We start from the raw sequence: 20,784 nt of genomic DNA, 5'->3' as shown, positions 1-20,784 counted from the left end.
CCACCTGATCACGGCCTTGCTCAGGGCTCAACCTCCACAGCCCCTGAGGCCCCATGCTCACTTCCCTTGGGGGCACTGCCCAGCTCCGGGGATGTAGACCCAGGCACCCTGCCATCCACAGTGGTGTCCTCATGCACTCACTGGGCACAGACCCGCCTGCTTGGTCCTGGGAGGAAAAGCAGATGACACTCATGAGAGTTAACCGTCCCAAAGGGGAAGAGGGCTGCAGCCAGGCCTGGCGTGGTCACCAGGGGCACCCACCGTTGGGAGGCCCGCAGGGAGCGGGGAGAGTGCCCAGGTCTGGAGTTCAGGGCCGGCAGCAGTAACGGCATCAGAGCTGTGCTAGGGTCTGAATTGTGTCTCCCCAAAATCCGTATGTTGACGTCCTAACCCCAGCTCCTCAGAACATGACCATACTTGGAGACAGGGCCTTTAAAGAGGTGATTCAGGTTAAATGGGGTCACAAGGGTGGGGCCCTGATCCAGTATAACTGGTGTCCTTATAGCGAGAGATGAGGACAAGGACAGGCACAGAGGGGCCACCCTGTGAGGACACAGAGAGAAGACAGCATCCACAGGCTGAGGAGGGCGTCTCCGGGAGGAAGCAGCTCTGCTCACACCCTGACCCTGGACTCCCGGCCTCCAGGGCTGCGAGGACATGAGTTTCTGCCCTGAGCGATGCTGGGGACAGGGCTGACAGGGACGCGCCTGTGGCGTTCTGTTCTGGCCACCCTAGGACACCAGTCCCAGGTGGTGGTTAGATTAGAGGTGACCACGGCTCCCTGCAGGAGGCTAAGTGGGAGCCTCGTCTCGCCCAGGCGTTGCAGGTACTCCACTGGAACCTGGTAGCTAAGGCTCCCTGAAGATGCCAGGCCACAGGCCACCGAGCACCATGGCCACTCGCAGGTGGGAGGGCACCTCCAGACTCTCGGCAGAGGTCCAGCCCCCACAGCACCCCTTCCTGACCTGCCCTTAGCAGGCGCTGATGGGCGATCATGGTTCAGGGAGGGCTCTGGCCATGGCTAGAGCTCCCTCCCCGAGGTCAGCTCCCCTAGAATCCACTGGAAGGCAATGTCCCCTGAAAATGGGTCTCAGGACCCCTGTCCCTTGAGGTCACAATGAGGACACAACTGGAGGATGTGTCTAAGCCGGGGCAGGTAGGACCTTTCCCACGAGACAAGTAGGTGGAGACAGATTGGAGCCACGGGGCCCGCTCAGGCAGAGGCCCCAGTCTGAGGGGGGAGTGGTCTTGTTTCCCTCCCCCGTTTCCTTTAGATTCTACACCTCACCAAGATCAGCACAACCTCCAGGGAACGGGGAAGGTGATGGGGACTCCCAGATGGATAGCAAGCCGGGCCTGTGCCAATTCATTCTTATTCAGTGCCACCGTCGCAACATCCCAATCTAGTCATTATTGCATCTTCGCTCTCCGTGGCTGCATTATAACTGGAGCTTATGTTCAATTTGCTGGGAGCCGGCAAATCATCGTCTGCTTTTCCTCAGCACACACTCGTTTGCTGTTGGCCCTAGGTGTTTCTTAAAGTCTAGCATTTTACACATAGACAAATTAAATCTTGCTTTTGAATGCGTCCCTCCCTGGAACTGACATAATGCTCTTTAATGTCTGTCGCACCTCTTCGGGTCTTGGGGCTCATAATCATTTGCATTTTCAAGCAGCAGATTCCTTACAGGGATGTATCCTCAAAGCCAATAAGGAAGTGATTAAGGAGAGTTGGGCTCCTGTGGGTGTTTGCCACCGTCTCTCTCCCACCATCCATGTAAGCGTGGCCTCAGGAGCGGTGGCCTGTGGAGAGTTCTCTTCGTTGCTGTGGAATATTCATTTGGCCAACCAGGAACACCGCCACAGTATCTTCCAGGCGTGGCCACTGGGAGACTCGAATGCGGAGACGTGGTCCAGGGGCTGTAGACCAGGGAGGTCCAGTCAGGTTCAAGGGCCAGGATGGGGAGGGGTGTGACATGAGTGTGTACCACAGACGGCTGGTGGTTCACGAGGTCAGGAGGATACCCTGGGTGCCCACATGTGCCAGGTGCCTGGGCGAAGGGCGGGCCCACCTCCTGGGCTTCACTCGCCTCCGCCAGCTGCCAGGGAGTGAGAGAACAGGAGCACGGCGGGAAATTCACAGTGAGCAGGTGCCAGGCCTGAACTCTGTCTCCCACATTCAAATGGCCTAGCCCCAGGGCGATGGCATTTGGAGGTGACAGGGTCATAAAGGGGCCCTTATACTGGGGTCAGGCCCTTAGGAAAGAGGCGTGAGGGAGGCGCCCCCTCCCTCTCACTGCTACATGAGGGACACAATGCCGAGGGGCCCAAGGAGGGAGCCCATGGTGGGCAACAACAAGGCAAGGGCAGCCCAATTGGGTTCCTGGTATGGGCCATGGTGTTTTGTGGTGGCAGCCGGAGCTGACCCCAGCGGTGGACGCTCCTGCTGGGCCACTGGGCTGCCCCACAGCAGATTGGGGGACCCCTGGCGGTCGGGGCTGCTTGGGAAGTGGGCCCCGTGGTGGAGGGGTGGCTCTGTCTCTGGGCCCTCAGCCATCACTGCTCTGTGCTCTTTCTAGTCTGGAGGTGGCCTTGCTCTGGGAGCAGGCACCAAGGTCCCAGCTAGAGCCCCTCCCTGAGATGAGCCGGGTAACCTGACAACCCACACTGCGGGGTCCCCTGCCTCATAACCCCTCCTCTGACCCTGGTGGTCCTGGAGCTCTACTCTGAGAGATGACATGGCTGATGGAGGAAGATGGGCCCCTTCCCCCCTGGTCTCCACGTCCCCAAGGCTTCTCCCTGTCACTGCAGCCGTCACCGAGAGGGCTTTTCTGGGGCAGTCAACCTTGCAAGTGGGAGAACCAGGGAGGCCTAGAGGGGATGTGGGGTTTGGCTGAGGCTTGAAGAGAAGGAAGGAAGCCAGGAAGGGGCGTGTGGGATGAGGGCACAGCCCGAGCCAGGCAGGAGGGGCGGCAGGGCCTGCCTTTGGGGAGCAGAGGGGACAAACCCAGAAGCGGAGCGCGGCGGGGATGGAGGAAAGGATGCGGAGGCAGTGCCACAGGTCCGGGCCGCCATCCTCATTACAACCATCACCAGAGATGCGGTCGCCGTGCGCTGAATCCTTACAGGGGCCGCGGTAGAGACGTTTCTATCTCAGCCTCGCAGGGGAGGACCTGAGGCCGGAACGCAGGGGTCCAGACCCCCGTGGATGTGAGGGTCTGGGCAGGAGTGACTGCAGGGTCTTCTTTCTATGCACATGCCGGCCATCCTCCATCAGGCAGCTGCCCTGGCCACCGATGCCTTCGCAGCATAGGATTTGGGGACCTCCACGTGCTGTCCCATGGGAAAGCCACATCCTTGTAGGGGAGGAGCGCCACTGCTCTCAGCAGGGGCCATTTCTCTAATGGGAGCCTGTCAGTTTCTGGGCAGGGGTGTGATGTAGCTCAGGCGTCCGTCCCTGTGATGCACCCAGGCTGGTGCCATCAGGCTCCCGGCATTGGTGCACCCCGGCATTGGTGTGGCCACCGCATTGGTGTGACCCCGGCATTCATATGGCCCCAGCAGGCCCCCCGCTGTTTCCATTCTCAGCCTCCAATCACTGGAGACCACACGTGGGATGCCAGGAGCACCAAGGGTGCAGGTAGGTCATCAAGGCCTGGGGCCAGCCCGGGCAAGGGCAGTGCCAGCTGGTGCCCCCAGTGTGAACTAATGTGAGGTGCTTTCATGCTGCAGAATGTGCCTGGGTCCTGAGACCTACACTGGGCCATGAAAAACGTTATCTTTTATTATTATTATTATTATTATTATTATTATTATTATTTTTGAGATGGAGTTTCGCTCTTGTTGCCCAGGCAGGAGTTCAGTGGCACTATTCGGCTCACTGCATCCTCTGCCTCCCAGGTTCAAGCAATTCTCCCGCCTCAGCCTCTCCAGTAGCTGGGATTACAGGTGTTCAACACCACGCCCGGCTATTTTTTTGTGTTTTTAGTAGAGATGGGGTTTCACCATGTTGACCAGGCTGGTCTTGAACTCCTGACCTCAGGTGATCCACCCACCTCGGCCTCCCAAAGTTCTGGGATTACAGGTGTGAGCCACCGCGCCTGGCCTCACAGTTGTCTTTAAAGTGGCTTTTGTTTGGCTCCTGTGTCTGAGCAGCTCTCATCCTGTGCTGTCCTCCACACCTGGGGATGGGGGGGTTCCCTGTGTGGGTGACATGGGGTTTGTCTGGGTCTGGCTGTGGCAGGCTCTGCTTTTCAAGCTGGGAGGTGGGTGGGGACTGTGGAAGGGAGATGATGCGTCCCACCCTGGGAAGGTAGTGTTGTGGGTGGGGACTGTGGATGGGAGGTGATATGTCCCACCCTGGGAAGGTGTGTGTGATGGGAGGTGATGTGTCCTGCCCTGGGAAGGTAGCATTGTGGGTGGGGACTGTGGATGGGAGGTGATGCATCCCGCCTTGGGAAGGCGTGTGTGACGGGAGGTGATGCGTCCCGCCCTGGGAAGGTGGGGTTGTGGGTGGGGACAGTGGATGGGAGGTGATGCATCCCGCCCTGGGAAGGTGTGTGTAATGGGAGGTGATGCATCCCGCCCTGGGAAGGTGTGTGTGATGGGAGGTGATGCATCCGCCCTGGGAAGGTGTGTGTAATGGGAGGTGATGCATCCGCCCTGGGAAGGTGTGTGTAATGGGAGGTGATGCATCCCACCCTGGGAAGGTGTGTGTGATGGGAGGTGATGCATCCGGCCCTGGGAAGGTGTGTGTAATGGGAGGTGATGCATCCTGCTCTGGGAAGGTGTGTGTGGATGGGAGGTGATGCGTCCTGCCCTGGGAAGGTAGCGTTGTGGGTGGGGAGAGTGGATGGGAGGTGATGTGTCCCGCGCTGGGAAGGTAGCGTTGTGGGTGGGGACAGTGGATGGGAGGTGATGCATCCTGCCCTGGGAAGGCGTGTGTGATCATAAGGACAGAAAGGCCTCGAGGCCCAGGGAGCAGCTGGGCTGATGACATCCCACGTGTCGGATCCACTCTGCTCTGTGGCTCTGGGACGCTTTGCTGGTCCCTCTACCACCAGCCCGAGGAAAGTCCTTTGTGCTTCAAGGACAGAACCCAGATCCTCTCCCTCCCGCAGGGATCGCCGAGTCCCCTTGCTGCAATGTTTCTGGGGCCCCTTTGCAGGTCCATGAATTCCTCAGGCTGCTCCGTAGATGACAAGGCTGTTGCAGGCTGTGCTGGGGCTGCTGGCCTCTGGGGAGGAAGGCCCGTGGTGTCCTCAGCAGGGGCTGTGTTTCCAGCCTCGTTTGGTGGATGAAAAATCCCCCACAGTTCTGGAGCACGACCTCTCTGCGGAGGCCGCACCTCTCCACGGTTTGAAATGTTTGTCACCCCGTTTGTATCCGCTCCTAACAGTGGCTCCTGGGTCGGCAGGGCTGGAGTGCTCGGCTTTGTGACGATGACGGTGGCCACGGCAACGCCTCAAGCCTTGGACCCCTCGAACCCCGCTGCGGAGCCGCGATGCCCATGGGGGGTCATGAGCCACGGGCACAAACAGTGCTCCCCCAGGTGTCAAAATCAATAAACCATTTCTGGTGCTGGGAGCGGACGTTGAGTCACCGACCTGGGCTTTGACCTTATTTAGAAGTTTGTGTTCCCGAGGCTCAGCACGGCTGCGTGGGGGCCAGTCCGGGGCCACACACATTCTGCACAGTGACGCGGGATCAGAGTCCTTTCCGTCCTGGGACTGGGACCGTGGGCGGTGGCTCGGCTCATGGCCACTGGTCACCCTGCCCTGCCTCAGGCTCCCTGAGTGTTCTCTGCCTCAGGGTCCTTTTCTTAGGGATTCATAGCAGGAACAACCTGGTAGGTGGTGGTATGGACTAGGTCCTGACGCAGGGTAAGCACTGATTTGCAGCCATCTGTGCTGCCCTCCTTATCCTAAGCCCCCTCATTTCCCCAGAGCCTTTCTTTTTTCTTTTTTTATTTTTTGAGACGGAGTCTCGCTCTGTTGCCCAGGCTGGAGTGCAGTGGCGCAATCTCGGCTCACTGCAAGCTCCGCCTCCCGGGTTCACGCCATTCTCCTGTCTCAGCCTCCGAGTAGCTGGGACTACAGGCCCCCACCAGAGCCTGGCTAATTTTTTGTATTTTTAGTAGAGATGGGGTTTCATCGCGTTAGCCAGGATGGTCTCGATCTCCTGACCTCGTGATCCGCCCGCCTCGGCCTCCCAAAGTGCTGGGATTACAGGCATGAGCCACTGCGCCCAGCCCCACAGAGCCTTTCTAGAAAATGGGAAGGGGGCACAGGAGGGTCACTGAACAGTAGCGTGGACCTTACAAGGCCTGTGACTCAGAGAGGCAGCCCTGTATCAGCACCAAGCCCAGTCCTCCCCACCAGGGTGGGCATCTGGGGAGGAAGGGCGGGAATTTAGCTCCTGTGGGGACCCCCGGGGTCTGGTCACAGCCTCCAAGGCCCTCGGGACTCCACTGACACTGCCAGGAAAAGCTGCCTTCCACCCCTCCTAAGCCATCATTGACTGGCAAATGGGACAGCCAGGCCCCCATGCCCAGTCTCTGGTTAATGGTGGGGTCAGGGCGGGTCAGGCCTGGGCCCCTGACACTGCTTCTCATGACAATTCCACCCCCACAGTGAGAGAGGACTCACTTGTGAACTTTGGAAAACTCCTCCAAACCACACGGGGCTCCCACTTGACAGCTCTGAGACCCTCTTTCCTCCCGTGGCCCCGGGATGCCCGTCTGTGTGGAGGCTCTGGTGGGTGATGGTGCTGGAGGCCCTGGCGGAGCTGCAGGGTGGTGCCTTGGCATCTCCCACACCAGAGCTGGGCTGGGCCGAGCCGCCCGCTTGCTCCTCCACAGCTGCAAGTGACCTTCAAGAGCCTCAGCCCTTGACCTTCCACCATTTCTCTGACATTTAGCAAACAGTGCCGGCCGCCCCTCCTTGGGTACTCGGCCAGGTCTTTGCGTGGCCCCCCAAGAGCCCTGCGGACAAGTGGCCCCTCGTCCCAGGGGCTCCTCCTGTGCATTTCTCCAGTGGGGACCACAGTGGGCGCTTATGTCAGTTTCCAGAAACTTCCATGACTGTACCCACCCCACACTCCTCTAGAGCTGTCCTCCAGTGAGGACCACAGGGGCAGTTTCTCCCAGCTTCCGGTGGTCTGTCTGGCGTCACTCACCGGCAGTGTGGAGGCTGGGCCCTGAATTCCTCTGGGCACAGGTGGGGCTGGTGTTGGCCGCATATGAGTGTCTGAAGGCAGGTGGCGTGTGGGGCTCCTCTTGTCTCTATATGGGAAGAGGGGCCTGGCTCCCAGAGGATGCCTGCACCTGCCATCTGAGAAGGGGCTCTTGCTGCTGCCAGGCAGGCATGGGTCCTGGAGCTCAGCGCTGCTGGGCTCTCTGCCCCTCGGACTCCTCTGCACCTCAACAGGCTGGGGCATGGCCTCGTCCCTCTGAGCAGCAATGGTCACAGTGCCTATTCTGCTACCAGTGAGCCGAGCAGGGTATCGGGAGCTCGGGCTCCTGGGAGGACACCAGCTTCTTGACAAAGGTCAAGACCCCAAGGACCCAGGCCAGGTGGCAATGTTGACTCCACCCTAGGATAAGTAAAGGCCACTCCCTCACTGGCCTGCCTGGCCCAGCCCTCCTCCAGGTCCTACCAGGCTCCTCACGGGACCCAGGTTTTCCTGGAGCTGGCATCCTTCTCCTTCCTGAAACCAACGATGCTGTAGAAGGAGCAGCTGTTCTCTGTACAAAGAGTGCATGGTACAGCAAAGGGTTCCTCAGCGTGGGGTCCCCCAAAAGCAGACCCTAAGCCGAGGCCTGGCGTGCACATGATGTGTGCAGGAAGTGAGGGTGTGGAGCAGGCGGGCAGTGCAGCCCACAAAGGCGGCTCATCCCCTGGTCACGCTGTGAGCAGCTGGACACATGACCACTGTGGAAACGGAGGAAGACAACCAATGAGAATAAGCAAAGGCCGTTACTCAGCACCCGCGGCACGAGGATGGCAGGAAGCTTGTGGTGGAACAAGGACGCTCCAGGTTGCGCGGATGGGAGGCCTAGGCCTGGGCAAGCCAGAGCAGCTCCCTAAGGGGGCATCAGGGCACGTTGGGTTTTCTCCGGTTGGTCCTGAGTTGGGACGAAGGGACAGAAAATGAAGGATGCTGGTGGTTACTGACCAAGTGCTGACCTTTTGGGCCTGATGGCTGCAGAGACTGTGGGTTGGCTTCTGAGCTTGCAGCTGCGGGACAGTGGGCTGGAATTCTGCTGTCGCATGTGATCTGGTCATTGTCCTTCTGGATGGCGAGTCAGCCCACTGGGGGCTCTGAAAAAGGTGCACACCATGAGCTGGGGCTCCGGGTCTTCTTCCCAAGGGTGAGAGGTTGGAGCATCTATGGGCCCAGCTCTGCAGGCCTTAGTTGAGGGCCACTCCACATGGGGGCATTGGACCCAGGGACTGCAGCCTCCTTCTCAATTGGGCAGAGTGGGCTCCAGTGGTTGGAGAAAGCTTCCAGGCCTGGCACTTGTGTGCTGGTCCTTGGGAGCCACTGAGGGAATGTCCTGGGGGTTCCATCGACTTTTCCAGCGAGGCTCAGCTGACCATAACCAGCATGGAAGCAGGACAGCTGCCCCGTGGTGGGTGCCTTCGGGCCACACACAGTCTGAGACATCCCCCCAGTGGCCCTGCAAAAGGGATGAGGTGCAGAAGCTGCAGCTGGGAGAGTTGTAAGCTGGCATCTCCATCCACAAGGGGTTAGAGGGGAATTAAAATGCACGGCCCCACACCCGATGTCTTTGCTCTGCACTCTGCCTTCTCATCCCATGGTAAGGTGGGGGCTGGGGAACCTCAAGGCCATGGTGGGGCTGAGAGGAGCTTCTCTGGAGGAGACTGGCCATGGTCACGGCAGGCGGGAGCAGACTCCCCGCCATGTGAGGGCATGTGGGCTCTGGCTTGAGGCAGGCCCAGGGAACAGGCAAGAACCCCACTGTCACGGCCAAGTGCTGGGTGGGGTGTGGACCCTGAGAAGGCACAGTAGGTGGGGCACTCCTCAGGCGCTGGCTGCAGGGGATGGGAGGTGGCCCTCCTAGCGGTGGGTAGAGGAGTGGGATGTAAATGTCCCAGATCCAGGCCCTCTGGCTTGATGGAGAGCAAAGTCCTAGAAGTGGCTGTGGGGTGATGCTCCTGTTTTAGTTTCACAAATGCATGATGCTGCATTCCCAGCAATGTGTAAATAAATATTCAGTGCACCAGGGCCACCAATACCTAACTCTTTTCAACTCTGCTTGGCTCAACCTGCCTGGCTGGTGCCAGCCTTGGGCAGAATCTGATGTTTTCCCCCATCCACTGAAGGCTTTTAGGGCATCCACAGAGAAACTGTCATTCTCAGGTCTTAGGTTCTGAACGTCCACCTACCACGTTAGAGCTCTGCCTCACTGCTGAGAGGATTTCCAGGGACTTGCACCCACCCCAGCCCTGTGCTCAGCTCTCAGGAACACACATGCTGGCTTCAGCCATGGAGCTTGCCTTATGGGACTAGAATTGCCTTGGAGCAGTGGCTTGAGATGGCAGGTCTGGGTTTTATTCTCTCCTGATTGTTCCTTGCCTAGACCAAAACCAGGGATGGGTGGATGGATGGATGGATTGATGGGTAGACAAATGGATGGATGGATGATAGATAGATGAATTGATAGGTAGATGAGTAGAAGGATGATGGATGATGAATAGATGTGCAGCTGGATAGATGGATGGATGGACAGATGGATGTATGATGGATGGATTGTGGCTAGATGGATGATGGATAGATGATGGGCTGATGATGGATGGATGATGGACAGATGGGTGGTGGATGATGGATGAATGATAGGTGGATATGGATAGACAGATGATGGATGGTTGGATGAGGAATGGATGATGGGTGGATGAGGAATGGATGGTGATGGGTGGATGGATGGTGGATGGATGGATGGGTGGATGGTGGATGATGGGTGGATGGTAGGTGGAGGGATGATGGATAATGAATGGTAGATGGGTGACGAATGATTGATTGATGGAGGGATGGATGTTGGATGGGTGGATGACAGATGGATGGATGATGTACAGATGGACAAACGGGTGAGTGGAAAGATGAAGAGGCCTATGAGGATGTTTGGCCTCTTCAGGGAGGTAGCAGGGGCTGCCTGGTACACCCAGCTTTAGCCCACCCTCTCCTTGTGCTGCCATAAGCAGGTTGCTGAGCTGCCTCAGCCTTAGCTTCCTCAGCAATACGTTGGGGGTGGGGTGGGATCTTTGCCTTAGAAGGTTGTGAGAACTAAACGGGGTGAGGTGTGTAAAGGGTGTGGCCCATAGAGAACCCAGCCCCTGATCATGCTCTCCTCCTTTTGCCTCTGTCCTCCTTGGCAGCATTTTTCAAAGGCCTGGGACCACGCAGCACACGTGGTTGTGCAGCTTGCTGTAGTTTGCTCACCACTGTGGTTTCATGATTTACGCCTGGGGACGTCAGTGGGTTGGGTTTGTCCTTTCTCCTTTGTTCCGCAGCACTGCTGCCTGTGGACTGGCTGCACTAGATTCCCCTTTCCCTGCGGAAGGGCACTTGTGTGGTTTCCAAGTTTTGCTGTTCCACTTGCAGAGGGGCCTTTCTCCACACGGGCAGGTGCTGCTTTGGTGTATTTTCTGAAGAATAGAACTTCCAGATTTCAGGTGGGAACATCTTGAATTTGCTTTCATTTTCTTTAGGACAGTTGAACAGGAAATGATTGTTTTTAAACAAACACACACACAAAAAAATGTGTTTGCTTCCCTGAGGGGCAGGCTGAGCCCTCACTTGGGGAGAGCATCTCTCTGTGTGCTGCCCGCCTGGCCTCCGGAAGGCTGCTGGGAGGGCCCTCGTGTGTGCCCATCTGTTTCCGAGGACTGGGGGGGGTAGCAGGTGCCCTCCCCAGGCTGAGTGCTTTCCTCCCAGCCTTATTAGGAAATGCTTTAAAAGGACAATCCCCACTTTGAGTGAATGGATCTATTAAGCCCAGCGAAAGTGTGAGTTAATGTGTGCAGAGAAAAGATAAGAATTTCAAAAAGGAGAGCAGGGTGATCGCGGGTGCGGGTCTGGAGATAAGAGCCCCTGCGGTTGCTGCGGGCGGGGATTGGCGGGCATGGCTGGCAGGGCTGGCCAGCTTGGGCAGTGGCCTGAGGGTAGGGGGGACAGGCCTGCTCCTCCAGAGGTCCCCTCCCAGCCCCCTCCTCCTGTCCGCATTCACTCAGAACTCACCAGCTGGTCACACATCCTCCAAGCTCCTCTGGGTGAGCTCGGGAACTAAGAGCAGCTCTGCCCTCTGGGTACCCCGGGCTGTGGCTGGGGTGGCTGGGGCGGCAGGAACAGGTGTGACACCGCAGTCTGCAGGGTGGCCTGGGGAATGAGGTCTCGCAGGATGATGGTCAAGCAGGGCATCCCTGGCTGAGGCTCAGCCCATGCAAGGTGCTGGGCAGGCCCGGGAACGGGCAGAGGTTTGGCTGCACTGGAGTGGCCTGCAGTCCTAGAGCTGGGAGGTGAGGCCAGTGAAGAGCATGGATCCACCGTGGGCAGCGTCTGTGCCAGCTGGGGAGCTTCGGTCCCATCTAGCGGACAGTGAGTTCACGGCCTCTATTTTCTGGGTATGCCACAGCAGGTCACAAAAGAAATGAGAGTAAAACAGCCAAACCCTGGGCCAGCAGGAAGTCTGTCTTCACCCGTGTGACTGAGCGCACAGGGCCTGCCCGGACTGTGGCCTCTGCCATCCCGAGGCCCGGCTGGTCAGCGAGAGAAAGCAGCACCTTCCCCCTGCCCTGGTCTGCGCCTCCATCTTCTCTTTTTTCCTCCGGAGACTGGTGGCCTTTCCTCTTCTGGTTTTCCATCTCTTCTGTCACCTGCTCTGCTCATGTCTCGTCTGCTCCAGAGAGAGGATGTGCAACTCACTCGGCCTGGCTGTGAAGCACTGAGGAGAGGTCAGAGCCAGCCCTGCCGGGGCATCTACCCTTGGTGCAGAATCAAAACTTGAGCTCAGATGAAGATTCTCTTTTGGGAGTGACTCCAGACAAGGGCTGGCTTGGACACCTCTCTGAGTTCCCCACAACAGTATGCCCCAGAGATCTCCTTAGGGACAAGATACGGCCTCTTCCACACATGCAGGAGGAAAAGGAGGAAAGAAAACGTTGGTTGAGAACCACTGTGTGCAGTGTTCTCTGCCTACATTTGCTGTAATCCTTGCAGTGGGCATCAGTGAGGACTCGGGGCACAGGGAGACTAATGACTGGCCAGCGGTCTGGTCACACCGGTGGCTGGACCTGTGACCAGTGGTCCTCCCCCCATGAACCCCATTGCTTTTTGCCCCATGTTGCCCCATGAGCCTGGACTGCCAGCCCAGGCTCCCTTCTCCCCATTGCCCTTCTCTAGATCTCCTTCCACCGTCCAACAGTGGTGAGCACAGCCTGTGGGGCCGGGGTGGGGGACGAGGGCAGACGAGGGCAGAGCATCCTCTTGTGCTCACGGCCAGGGCCATCGGGCACCCTCCATCCAGAAGCCCCAGCCAGCTCTGAAGGAGGGGCAGGGCTGGGCCGTGAGCAGACTGGGGCCTGGGGGCCTGAGCCACGGGAACCCTCACTGGGTTCTACACAGCCGCCTCCCCTCTCTGGTGCCTGGTTTTGGCCTCTGTGGGATGGGGACAGCTGCCTGGGGTGTGCCGAGCACTGCAGATGGCTGCAGTTACTCAGAAGAGGGCAGTCTCAGGGGAGGATGATGGACGCAGGGCCACGGGCCGTGGATACTCAGACTTCAGCTCTAGAGTGTGGGGTGGGTGCAGTCATGGAAGTTTCTAGAAACTGAAAAACCTGGCCCGGCCCCAACATTTGAAATGACGCTTTGCTTCTCACCATGCGCTTGGCATCGATTCAATAAACCGTGTGTTCGGGGTGTCTCTGGGGGGTCTGGGCGCCTTGCTGTTTTGTGACCTCTGGGATGGCTGGTCCGATAGTGGACTTGGAGGCTGCCAAGGACATGGGGAGTGTGGCTGCTACAATCAAGACCCACGGGGCGCATAGCATTCCCGTGAGCACCATGGTACCTCCTCACCAGAGCAACCCCAGCGCTCCCGACCTTGGCCGTGTGCATGGCGCCCATGGAAGCCGCTCTGCATTGCCACGGGCCCAGTCTGCTGTCGTTGCATTGCTGATCCTGGCTGACACGGGGGCCGGGCTCATCAAGTAGCCATGGAGGTGCATGCTGACCCGACCCACGTGCATCCCGGGGAGTGGCCTCCCGCAGGCCTTGCCTGGGTCCCGGGTGCTGGTGAGGCCCGTGGCTGCCTTCCAGGCCTGTCCCCAGCATGCGGCTGGCATGCCCTCTCACTGTCTCCTAGGCCCAGAAAGAGGCAGGAACTATGGCCTGCCATGCTCTAGTCCTTCTGGGGGCTTCTTTGGGCCCTCAGGGGCCATGCTGGATTTACCCCAATGTCCTGGCCACCAGTGTACCCACACACAGAGCCGTGGTGCCAGAGGCCTCCCTGAGGCTGTGCTCTTCCTGGCTGATATGCTCACATGCAGATCACCCCTCTTTCTGGCTCAGCCTCACTCCTCTGCTCCCCACACTCCCCTGGCAGGGCCCTACCATGCTGCATCTGCCCTGCCTTCCTGTCCACACTGGATGGATTCTGCCCGTTGGTCAAGGCCAACATCACGACCTCCTCCCTGCCTCGCGGTCTGTGATTGTTAGAGGCACAGGTATGCTCGTGCCTACTGAAAACATGGCTGAGGCTGCGAATTTTCTTTGCCTATATATACACCACTTCCTCCTTTTCCTTAAAGAGTACAAAGCATTACATTATACGGATGTAACACAATTTATCTACAATGTTTTTATGAGACTAGGGTGTCTCAAATCGCAGAACATACATGACGCATATGGTAAAAAACAAATTACAATGACAAAGGAAAGTTCCAAATGAAAAGCAGGATTTTACCTCCTTCTTCCTGGCATCCAGGCCTTTCCCCAGGGACAAAATGGTTAATAGCTTCTTTCTTACCCAGCCTGGCCCTGATCACTATACGTTTTTATTTTCAACATGCATGATGTCAGCAGTGCACACTCAAACTTTTACTTCTTAATTCATCACCTCTGGCCAGGACCTCCTCACTTTTCATTTCAAACAGTGAAAAAAACAGAGGGCCTACTTTCTCCATTAAAGCACTGCCTTCCTCTTTTCATTCCTCTATTATGTATTTAATGGTCAGGATTTGAGAATTTACATTTAGCTTTCTACTATTAATTTGTGTACATGTTGATTTTAAAACTTGAATGGAATTAAAGGACATTGATAATACTATCCCATAAATGTTTATAGCAGAAAGAAGATTTCTGACTAGAACTATGGAGAAAGAGATATACCATTGTAAAGATTTTACCAGTTGGAGATTCTTTCAAGTATCAAGGCCTAATGTATCTTTATACCTGTTCTTCACAGTTTATTCTACTTCTAGAGAGTCAAATGTGCTAAATTTTCTTTTATCCCGTATCTCCATTCCCTTTATTCCTTTCTCTGGTGGAGTGTAACCTAGATCAGCTTTTTCTATAAGGGATGGGACTAGTAAACTGAACTTCTGAATTCCCTCAAATGGTATGCATTGTTGACTGTTTAGCTGGGTATAAAATTCTAGGTCTTCTATCTTTTCCCATCAGACTCTGAAGTCACTGCTCCACTGTCTTCGAGAAGCCAATGTTTCTAAAGCAAAATTCAGTATCCGCTCATTTCTTTCCTTAGAATATTTTGTTGTTGTTGTTGTTGCTTTTTTTTTTTTTTTGAGACAAAGTCTCGTTCTGTTGCCAAGCTGGAGTGCAGTGGCACAATCTTGGCTCACTGCAACCTCTGTCTCCTGGGTTCAAGCAATTCTCCTGCCTCAGCATTTGGAGTACCTGGGATTACAGGCACCCACTACCACACCCAGCTAATTTTTGTATTTTTAGTGGAGATGGGGTTTCACCATGTTGGCCAGGATGGTCTCAATCTCCTGACCTCGTGATCTGCCTGCCTTGGCCTCCCAAAGTGCTGGGATTACAGGCATGAGCTACTGTGCCCGGCCTGTTTTTTTTTTTTTTTTTTTCTTAAAAAAAAAATTCTGCAAGGTTTTCTTGCATTGGTTGTATCTAGGGGTCTGTCCATTAGATCTAATCAGAATATGGTCTCTACAATCTGAAGATGTGCATTTATTTATTTGACTATTTCCTCCTCTTTGTTGCCTTTTATTTTCCCTTAGAACTTCTAATAAATGAAAGTTGGATGCTTAGGATGTACCCTCTAGGTCTCAAATTTTCTGTACTTTTTCACCTTTCTGTGTGCTCTCCACTTTCGTAAACATATTTGATTTTACTTTCCACAGCCCAGTCTTCATTCATTCCCATTTTACCATTCAGTGCATACCCTAGATCTTAAAATGGGCCAGTCACATTAATTTCAAAGAGTTTTTTTCTTGTTCTCTTGTTTGCTTTTTTTCCCCCTTGGGAGTCTGGTTTTCTCTTATTGATACCATATTATTTCAAATTTTTTGAGAATGATGCTATTTAGAATAATCACAATTACGGTTATGATTATTTTCCCTGAATTATTTCTGTCCCCTAAGGTTCAAATGTAGAGTATGCACAGCTGAGCCTGCCTTCTCTTTCATGCCTCTAGCTTTCTGCAAACACCTAGTGATCTCTGCCTGCTAGGTCCTGTCTGTATAGGAATAAAGGTTGAGGTGTGTGTAGTGACTGGTCAGTGTGAATCACCTCTGCCCTGTGTAGCCCAACAGACTTCTCACTTGACCATCACTTACTATATTCCCTGGGAATGAGCAAGGTGCGTACACAGAGGGGCCACCCTGGAAGCGGGAATGCAGCCGATGGGCAAACAGCATCCCCACATTTGCTGGTGCTGGCAGGCTTGACCCTGGGGACAGGTGTTTCTATGCATTTCACTCTTGGGAGGAATTGTGCTACCTTTGGACCTGCTGACCCTGCTTCTCATGAATGACCAAAGTCCTTAACTCTGCTCTGCCCTGGTTTTTTCTTAGACCCTGAGTTTTTCACTCCAGAAGCAGGTTCCTGGCTTGTGTGCCATGGGCCTGTTTGGAAGTCTGATGAAGCCTGTGCCACCCATCTCAGGACAAACTAAAAATATTTGATGAAGAAGATCAATTATATCCACATGCAGGTGGCAAATGGTAAAACGCCTATTTTGATATAGTAATGTGTTTTCTTCATGAACACATTACATACAAAGTCTAGTAGTGGGACGACCATAAATTGAAGTAATGGTGAAAATAAGCAATAGACTGAGATATCTACAAGAGCTGTAATGTGATATGAAAATACCTGTGATTTTTGGTGGTGACAAAGTCATAGTTATGGCAAAAGTATTGTGTTTACTGCCTACATGCCTAATTGAAGGCAGTGTTAAATTTCAGTTAGAGACACGTTAAAGAAAATGCTCACTTTCTCCATCCAAAGTCCCACACCTCAGGCACTGTGGGGACTGTCCCCAGGCAGAAGGCACCCCCTCTGTGGACAGCTTTCCTCTGGCTCTGGTCTGAGCTACACTAGCCTTAAAGCAGAAGTTTGCAGGGCTTTGGGGGAAGACACACCCTCCCGGCACTGTGGAAGTGCAGCTCTTCGGCCAAGTGTCCTCCTGCCTGGACACTTGGCCATGCCCCTGGTTTGTTTCACCTTCTCGGGAGGATGTGGGCATCCTTCTATTGGTTCCCACCACAGTTTCTTCTCTTCTGTCTGGAGACTGGGCCCAGGACCCCCTCATCCTTTCCGGCTTGCTTAGGGTTTTGATTCCCAACACAGTAATGGTTCCAGTATTTGTAAAGGGTCTTTCCTGTCATGTCAGTGAGACCCTAGGTGTCTCCTCCTGAGATGTGTGTTGGTTTTATCTGGCTCAGGGGTTCACACTGCCATCTGGAGCTGACTTCCCAATGGCACCCAGGGCCTCTTTGGTCTGCAATGTTAACTCACTCTTCGGAAGTCCTGCACGAGGTTCTTGAGTTTGCAGCTGTGATTGCTTTTAAAGGTGCAAGCAATGCCACATGCGTTTACTAACAGGAAGCCTTGGTGCCCGGAGAAGTGTGATGGTGGTCCCCCAACGTTAGGCATGGAGGTCCTCCTGTCCCACCTGTTGAAAGTGAATTGGTGGGCCATGCCTCTATTTATGAACTTTCTTTTTTTCCCCTTTATCCTCTTTAATTCTCTTTACAGAAGGATCTTCCAAATGGAGTTCTTAAAAATTCCCCTGGTGAATGTAGCATACTTTTCTATTTTCAGAATTTCAAATAATATGCACCTGATTGGGGACACAGTGAGTGTCAAGGGCGGGCTCTCTCTCCTGATTGAGATCCCTGTGGGGGCCAGGGGTGAGCACATGTGATGAGCACCCAGAAGACCCCCGAGCCCTCTGACTGGGGAGCCCTGTGCCAGGTGAGGGATGAAGGCCAACGACCTTGGTGGAGGTCAGGCTCTGCCAGCCAGGCAGCGTGGGTTCCTGAGGAGCTGCTACCTTCGATCTTTCCTAGAGAATGTCTAGGGGTGGAGAGCAGGAAAGAGTGGGGTGCTTATAGGAAATGGGGTTTTGAAGGGGATAGCATGAGCAGAGAGAATGGCTAGTCCCTCCCAGGGCAGATCCAGAGCTGCTTAGTTGCTTGGCTGGTGTGAGGCTGGGGCCGCTCCTTTAGGTGAGAGGAGTTGGATGGGACATTCTTGTCTCTCCTGGATGTTTTCGGGGGCAGGTGGAGGATGCTGAGCCAGAGGTGAAGAACTGCTTCGTGTATGGCCTCTCCCCTGGCCGGGTGCTGGGCACTGCAGAGCCAGGTCAGGCAGACAGCATCAAGCTTAGTGGCTGGTCCTGACTCTGCCCTTGACTTTCTAGTTGATGTGAGACCAGTCGCCATGCCTCTATAAGCCTCAGTTTCCCCAGATGCATACTGATTGGCTTGATCTATCTGACCTCCAAGAGCCCTTCAGGGCCAGGCCTCTTTCCCTTCCTAGCACATCAATACTGGTGCGGGGAGGAGACAGCCTTCATGTGAACCACATGCACCGCAGGCACCAGCACCGCCCCCACCCCACACAGGCCAAGACAGAGGTTCAGGGTCCAGGAAGCTTAGGCCCCGATTCCTGCCCACTGCTCTTTCCTGGGCATTTGAAATTGAATTTCAAATTCAATTCAGGCAAAAATACCTTGAGGCCTACCACACTGGTCTTGGTGTTGGGCTCTGCGGCGAACCCCTGACGGAGACACCTGTGCCCCCTGCTCTGGGGAGCCGGGTTGGGGAGCAAAAGTGGCCTAAAACAAAGACCCCTTCTTCCTAGAGGCGGGAAGGGAGGCAGTGCAGGGAAGCATCCATTTGTTTCCCCTGGAATGGAACGTGGGCATTAACTGTGCGCCCACGCTCTTGGGTGCAGGGCAGCTGGCTGGAGGGTGGTACACAGTAGCGGCAGGTGTGAGTGTGTTTGTATGTGTTTCCAGGCAGATGTGCCGTTTTCAGACGCCGCGGGACCAGCCTCCTCCGAGCCCTCCCAGCCGCTGGTCGGGCCCGGCTGGGGCGGTACCTGGGCCTGGGTTTCCCTGTCTCCGGGGCCTTGGGTGCGAGGGAGGCTGGGCGCCACTCGAGGCCCCGCGTCCGGTCTCCCGCGCCAGCAGGGCCGGCTCTGCAGTGAGGCCCCTGCGCACCTAGGTGGAGCCCGACCCGCAGTTTTCGGCTGGGCCGGCCCCACCTGACCCGCCGGCGCGCCAGGCGGGGGCGCTGCAGGGCGGGGTCCCCGGGGTCCCTCGCGGCCCAGTGCGCATCGGCGGCTCCGCGGCCGGGAGGAGCGCAGACGGCGGCGGGCGCGGGCCGGAGTCCGAGGCTGCGCGGGCCCGGCCACCTGGGCTGGCAGCGACTGCGCCGCGCTCCCCCTCCCGCCGCCTCCCCCGAGGAGCCGGCGCCGAGCCGAGCGGGCGGGCGCGCGCCTCCAGGCCGGAGCAGCGGCGTCCTGCGGGCGGCGAGGCGCGCAGCGTCGCCAGCCCCACCTGTAGGCGCGGCAGCCACCGGCACCGACACCGGCAGCGGCGGCCCAGCGCGGGCAGCCCAGGGGCGCGGCGGGCCCGGACCTAGTCCCGGCCGCGGCGGCGGAGGCGCGGGCTGCTGGGAGCGCAGAGGCCGGCACCGTCCGGTGGGGACCGGCCCGCCAGCCCCGGGCCGCGCAAGTTCGATCGCCGCGGGCTCGGCCGGGCCGCGCGGGCCCCGGCGGCGGCGATGGTGCTGCAGCTCTGCGCCCGGCGCGCAGCCCCGGCCCCGAGCCTTGCCCGCCGCGGCGGCGGTGGCGGCGGCGGCGCGGCGGCCCCCTGAGCCCCGGGCCGGAGCGAGCGCGGGCGGCGGAGGAGGAGGAAGAGGAGGAGGAGGAAGGCGACGCCGAGCAGCGGGCGGTGGGGGGGCGACAGGCGGAGGAGGGGGCCGGGGCCGCGCCGGACCGCCCCCCCCCCGCGCCGCCCGGCCGTTGCGCAATCCGCGGCCCGCCGTCCGGGCCCTGCTGGCGGTGCGGCTCCGGGGGCGGCGGCGGGGCTGATTCATGGGGCCGCGGCGGCCGCCCCCCCGCGCCCGGGCCCCCGGCACCCCGCAGCCAGCGATGGTGGCCGAGTGGTCGGAGCGGCGGCCGCCGCCGCCCGAGACTTTCTGCTAACCTCCCCGCCCCCGCCCGCCCCCTCCCCGGCGCCCCCCTCCCTCCGCCCGCTCCCCTCCCCCCTGCCCAAAAAGACACAAATCGCCTCCCGGAGTGGCGCCTCCAGTCGCGGCGGAGCGCGGCGTTGGCGGCGGATGGAGGGCGCGAGCGGGCGGCCGCGGAGGCTGCACCCGGCGGGGCGCTGATGCGGCGCCTGGACCTTCGCTGCGCGACTTCGGGGGCGTCGGCCGAGTTGGGACTCCGCGATGCAGCTCCTGAAGGCGCTCTGGGCACTGGCAGGGGCCGCGCTCTGCTGCTTCCTCGTCCTAGTGATCCACGCGCAGTTCCTCAAAGAAGGTAATTGTCCCCGGGCGCGCGGACCGGTCCTCCGCGCTCTGCCCGGCTCGCGGCGGCCCCGGCGCCCGACCCGGCTTCCAGCACGTTCCGGCTGCCGCCGCGCTCGGCTGAGGCTCGTGGAGAGCCACTGCGGGCCCGGAGCGGCCGGCGGCGCGACCCTACCAGGAGCCCGGTCCCCCGGGGATCTCGCCGCCCCGCGCCCATCGGGGCTCACCGGCAGGGCGCGGGGTCGGGGCGCGCTGCGTCCTCGGTTCTTCTCGCGCTGCCCCGGATCCCCAGCCCAAGCCGAGGCTGCCGTTCCCATCCCCTGCCCCACACGGCTCGGTGGCAGCGGCGTCCGCCCGCACGCCGCGGGCCCTCGGTAGATGGCACCAGCGCTCCACGTTGGCCGGCCGGGCTGGGGCGGGAGCGGAGCTGGGACCCGCCAGGGTGGGCGCCGGGCTGGGACCCGCGGACGTCGGGAAACCGGCCTGCGCACCTGTTCCCCAGGGCCCAAGCCGCCTTCCAGAGACCCATAGGTTCGGGAAGCAGGGGCTTGGTCACCCGGGTGCGCAGGCCCCCGCGCCAAGTTCTGCCCCTGCTCTGTTGGTCTCTGCTAGACTGCATGGTAGTCTGGGACTGTTGAGGCGCCCGGGATAACGGTTGGACCCTCGTGGCTGGAGAGGCCCTTTGGACTGGGAAGCATCTTACTGGGGGTTGGGGGCAGGGCCACACCTCCCCTGATGGGCGGTCGGT

General features: G+C 57.9%; 1 protein-coding gene across 1 annotated transcript; it reads left to right on the top strand.

Annotated features, from left to right (window-relative positions):
• The first annotated feature begins 19,943 nt into the window (after positions 1–19,943).
• Positions 19,944–20,472, top strand: TAFA5 (TAFA chemokine like family member 5). The gene has a single exon (XM_030815340.1). The coding sequence runs from the start codon at positions 19,959–19,961 to the stop codon at positions 20,412–20,414; it is 456 nt and encodes a 151-aa protein (XP_030671200.1). The 5' UTR covers positions 19,944–19,958; the 3' UTR covers positions 20,415–20,472.
• The last annotated feature ends 312 nt before the right edge of the window (positions 20,473–20,784 follow it).

This window comes from Nomascus leucogenys, chromosome 7b (genome assembly GCF_006542625.1).
Source record: "Nomascus leucogenys isolate Asia chromosome 7b, Asia_NLE_v1, whole genome shotgun sequence".
Classification (NCBI taxonomy): domain Eukaryota; kingdom Metazoa; phylum Chordata; class Mammalia; order Primates; family Hylobatidae; genus Nomascus; species Nomascus leucogenys.
The sequence above is the reverse complement of the archived record's forward strand: the minus strand, read 5'-3'. Positions and strand labels throughout refer to the sequence as shown.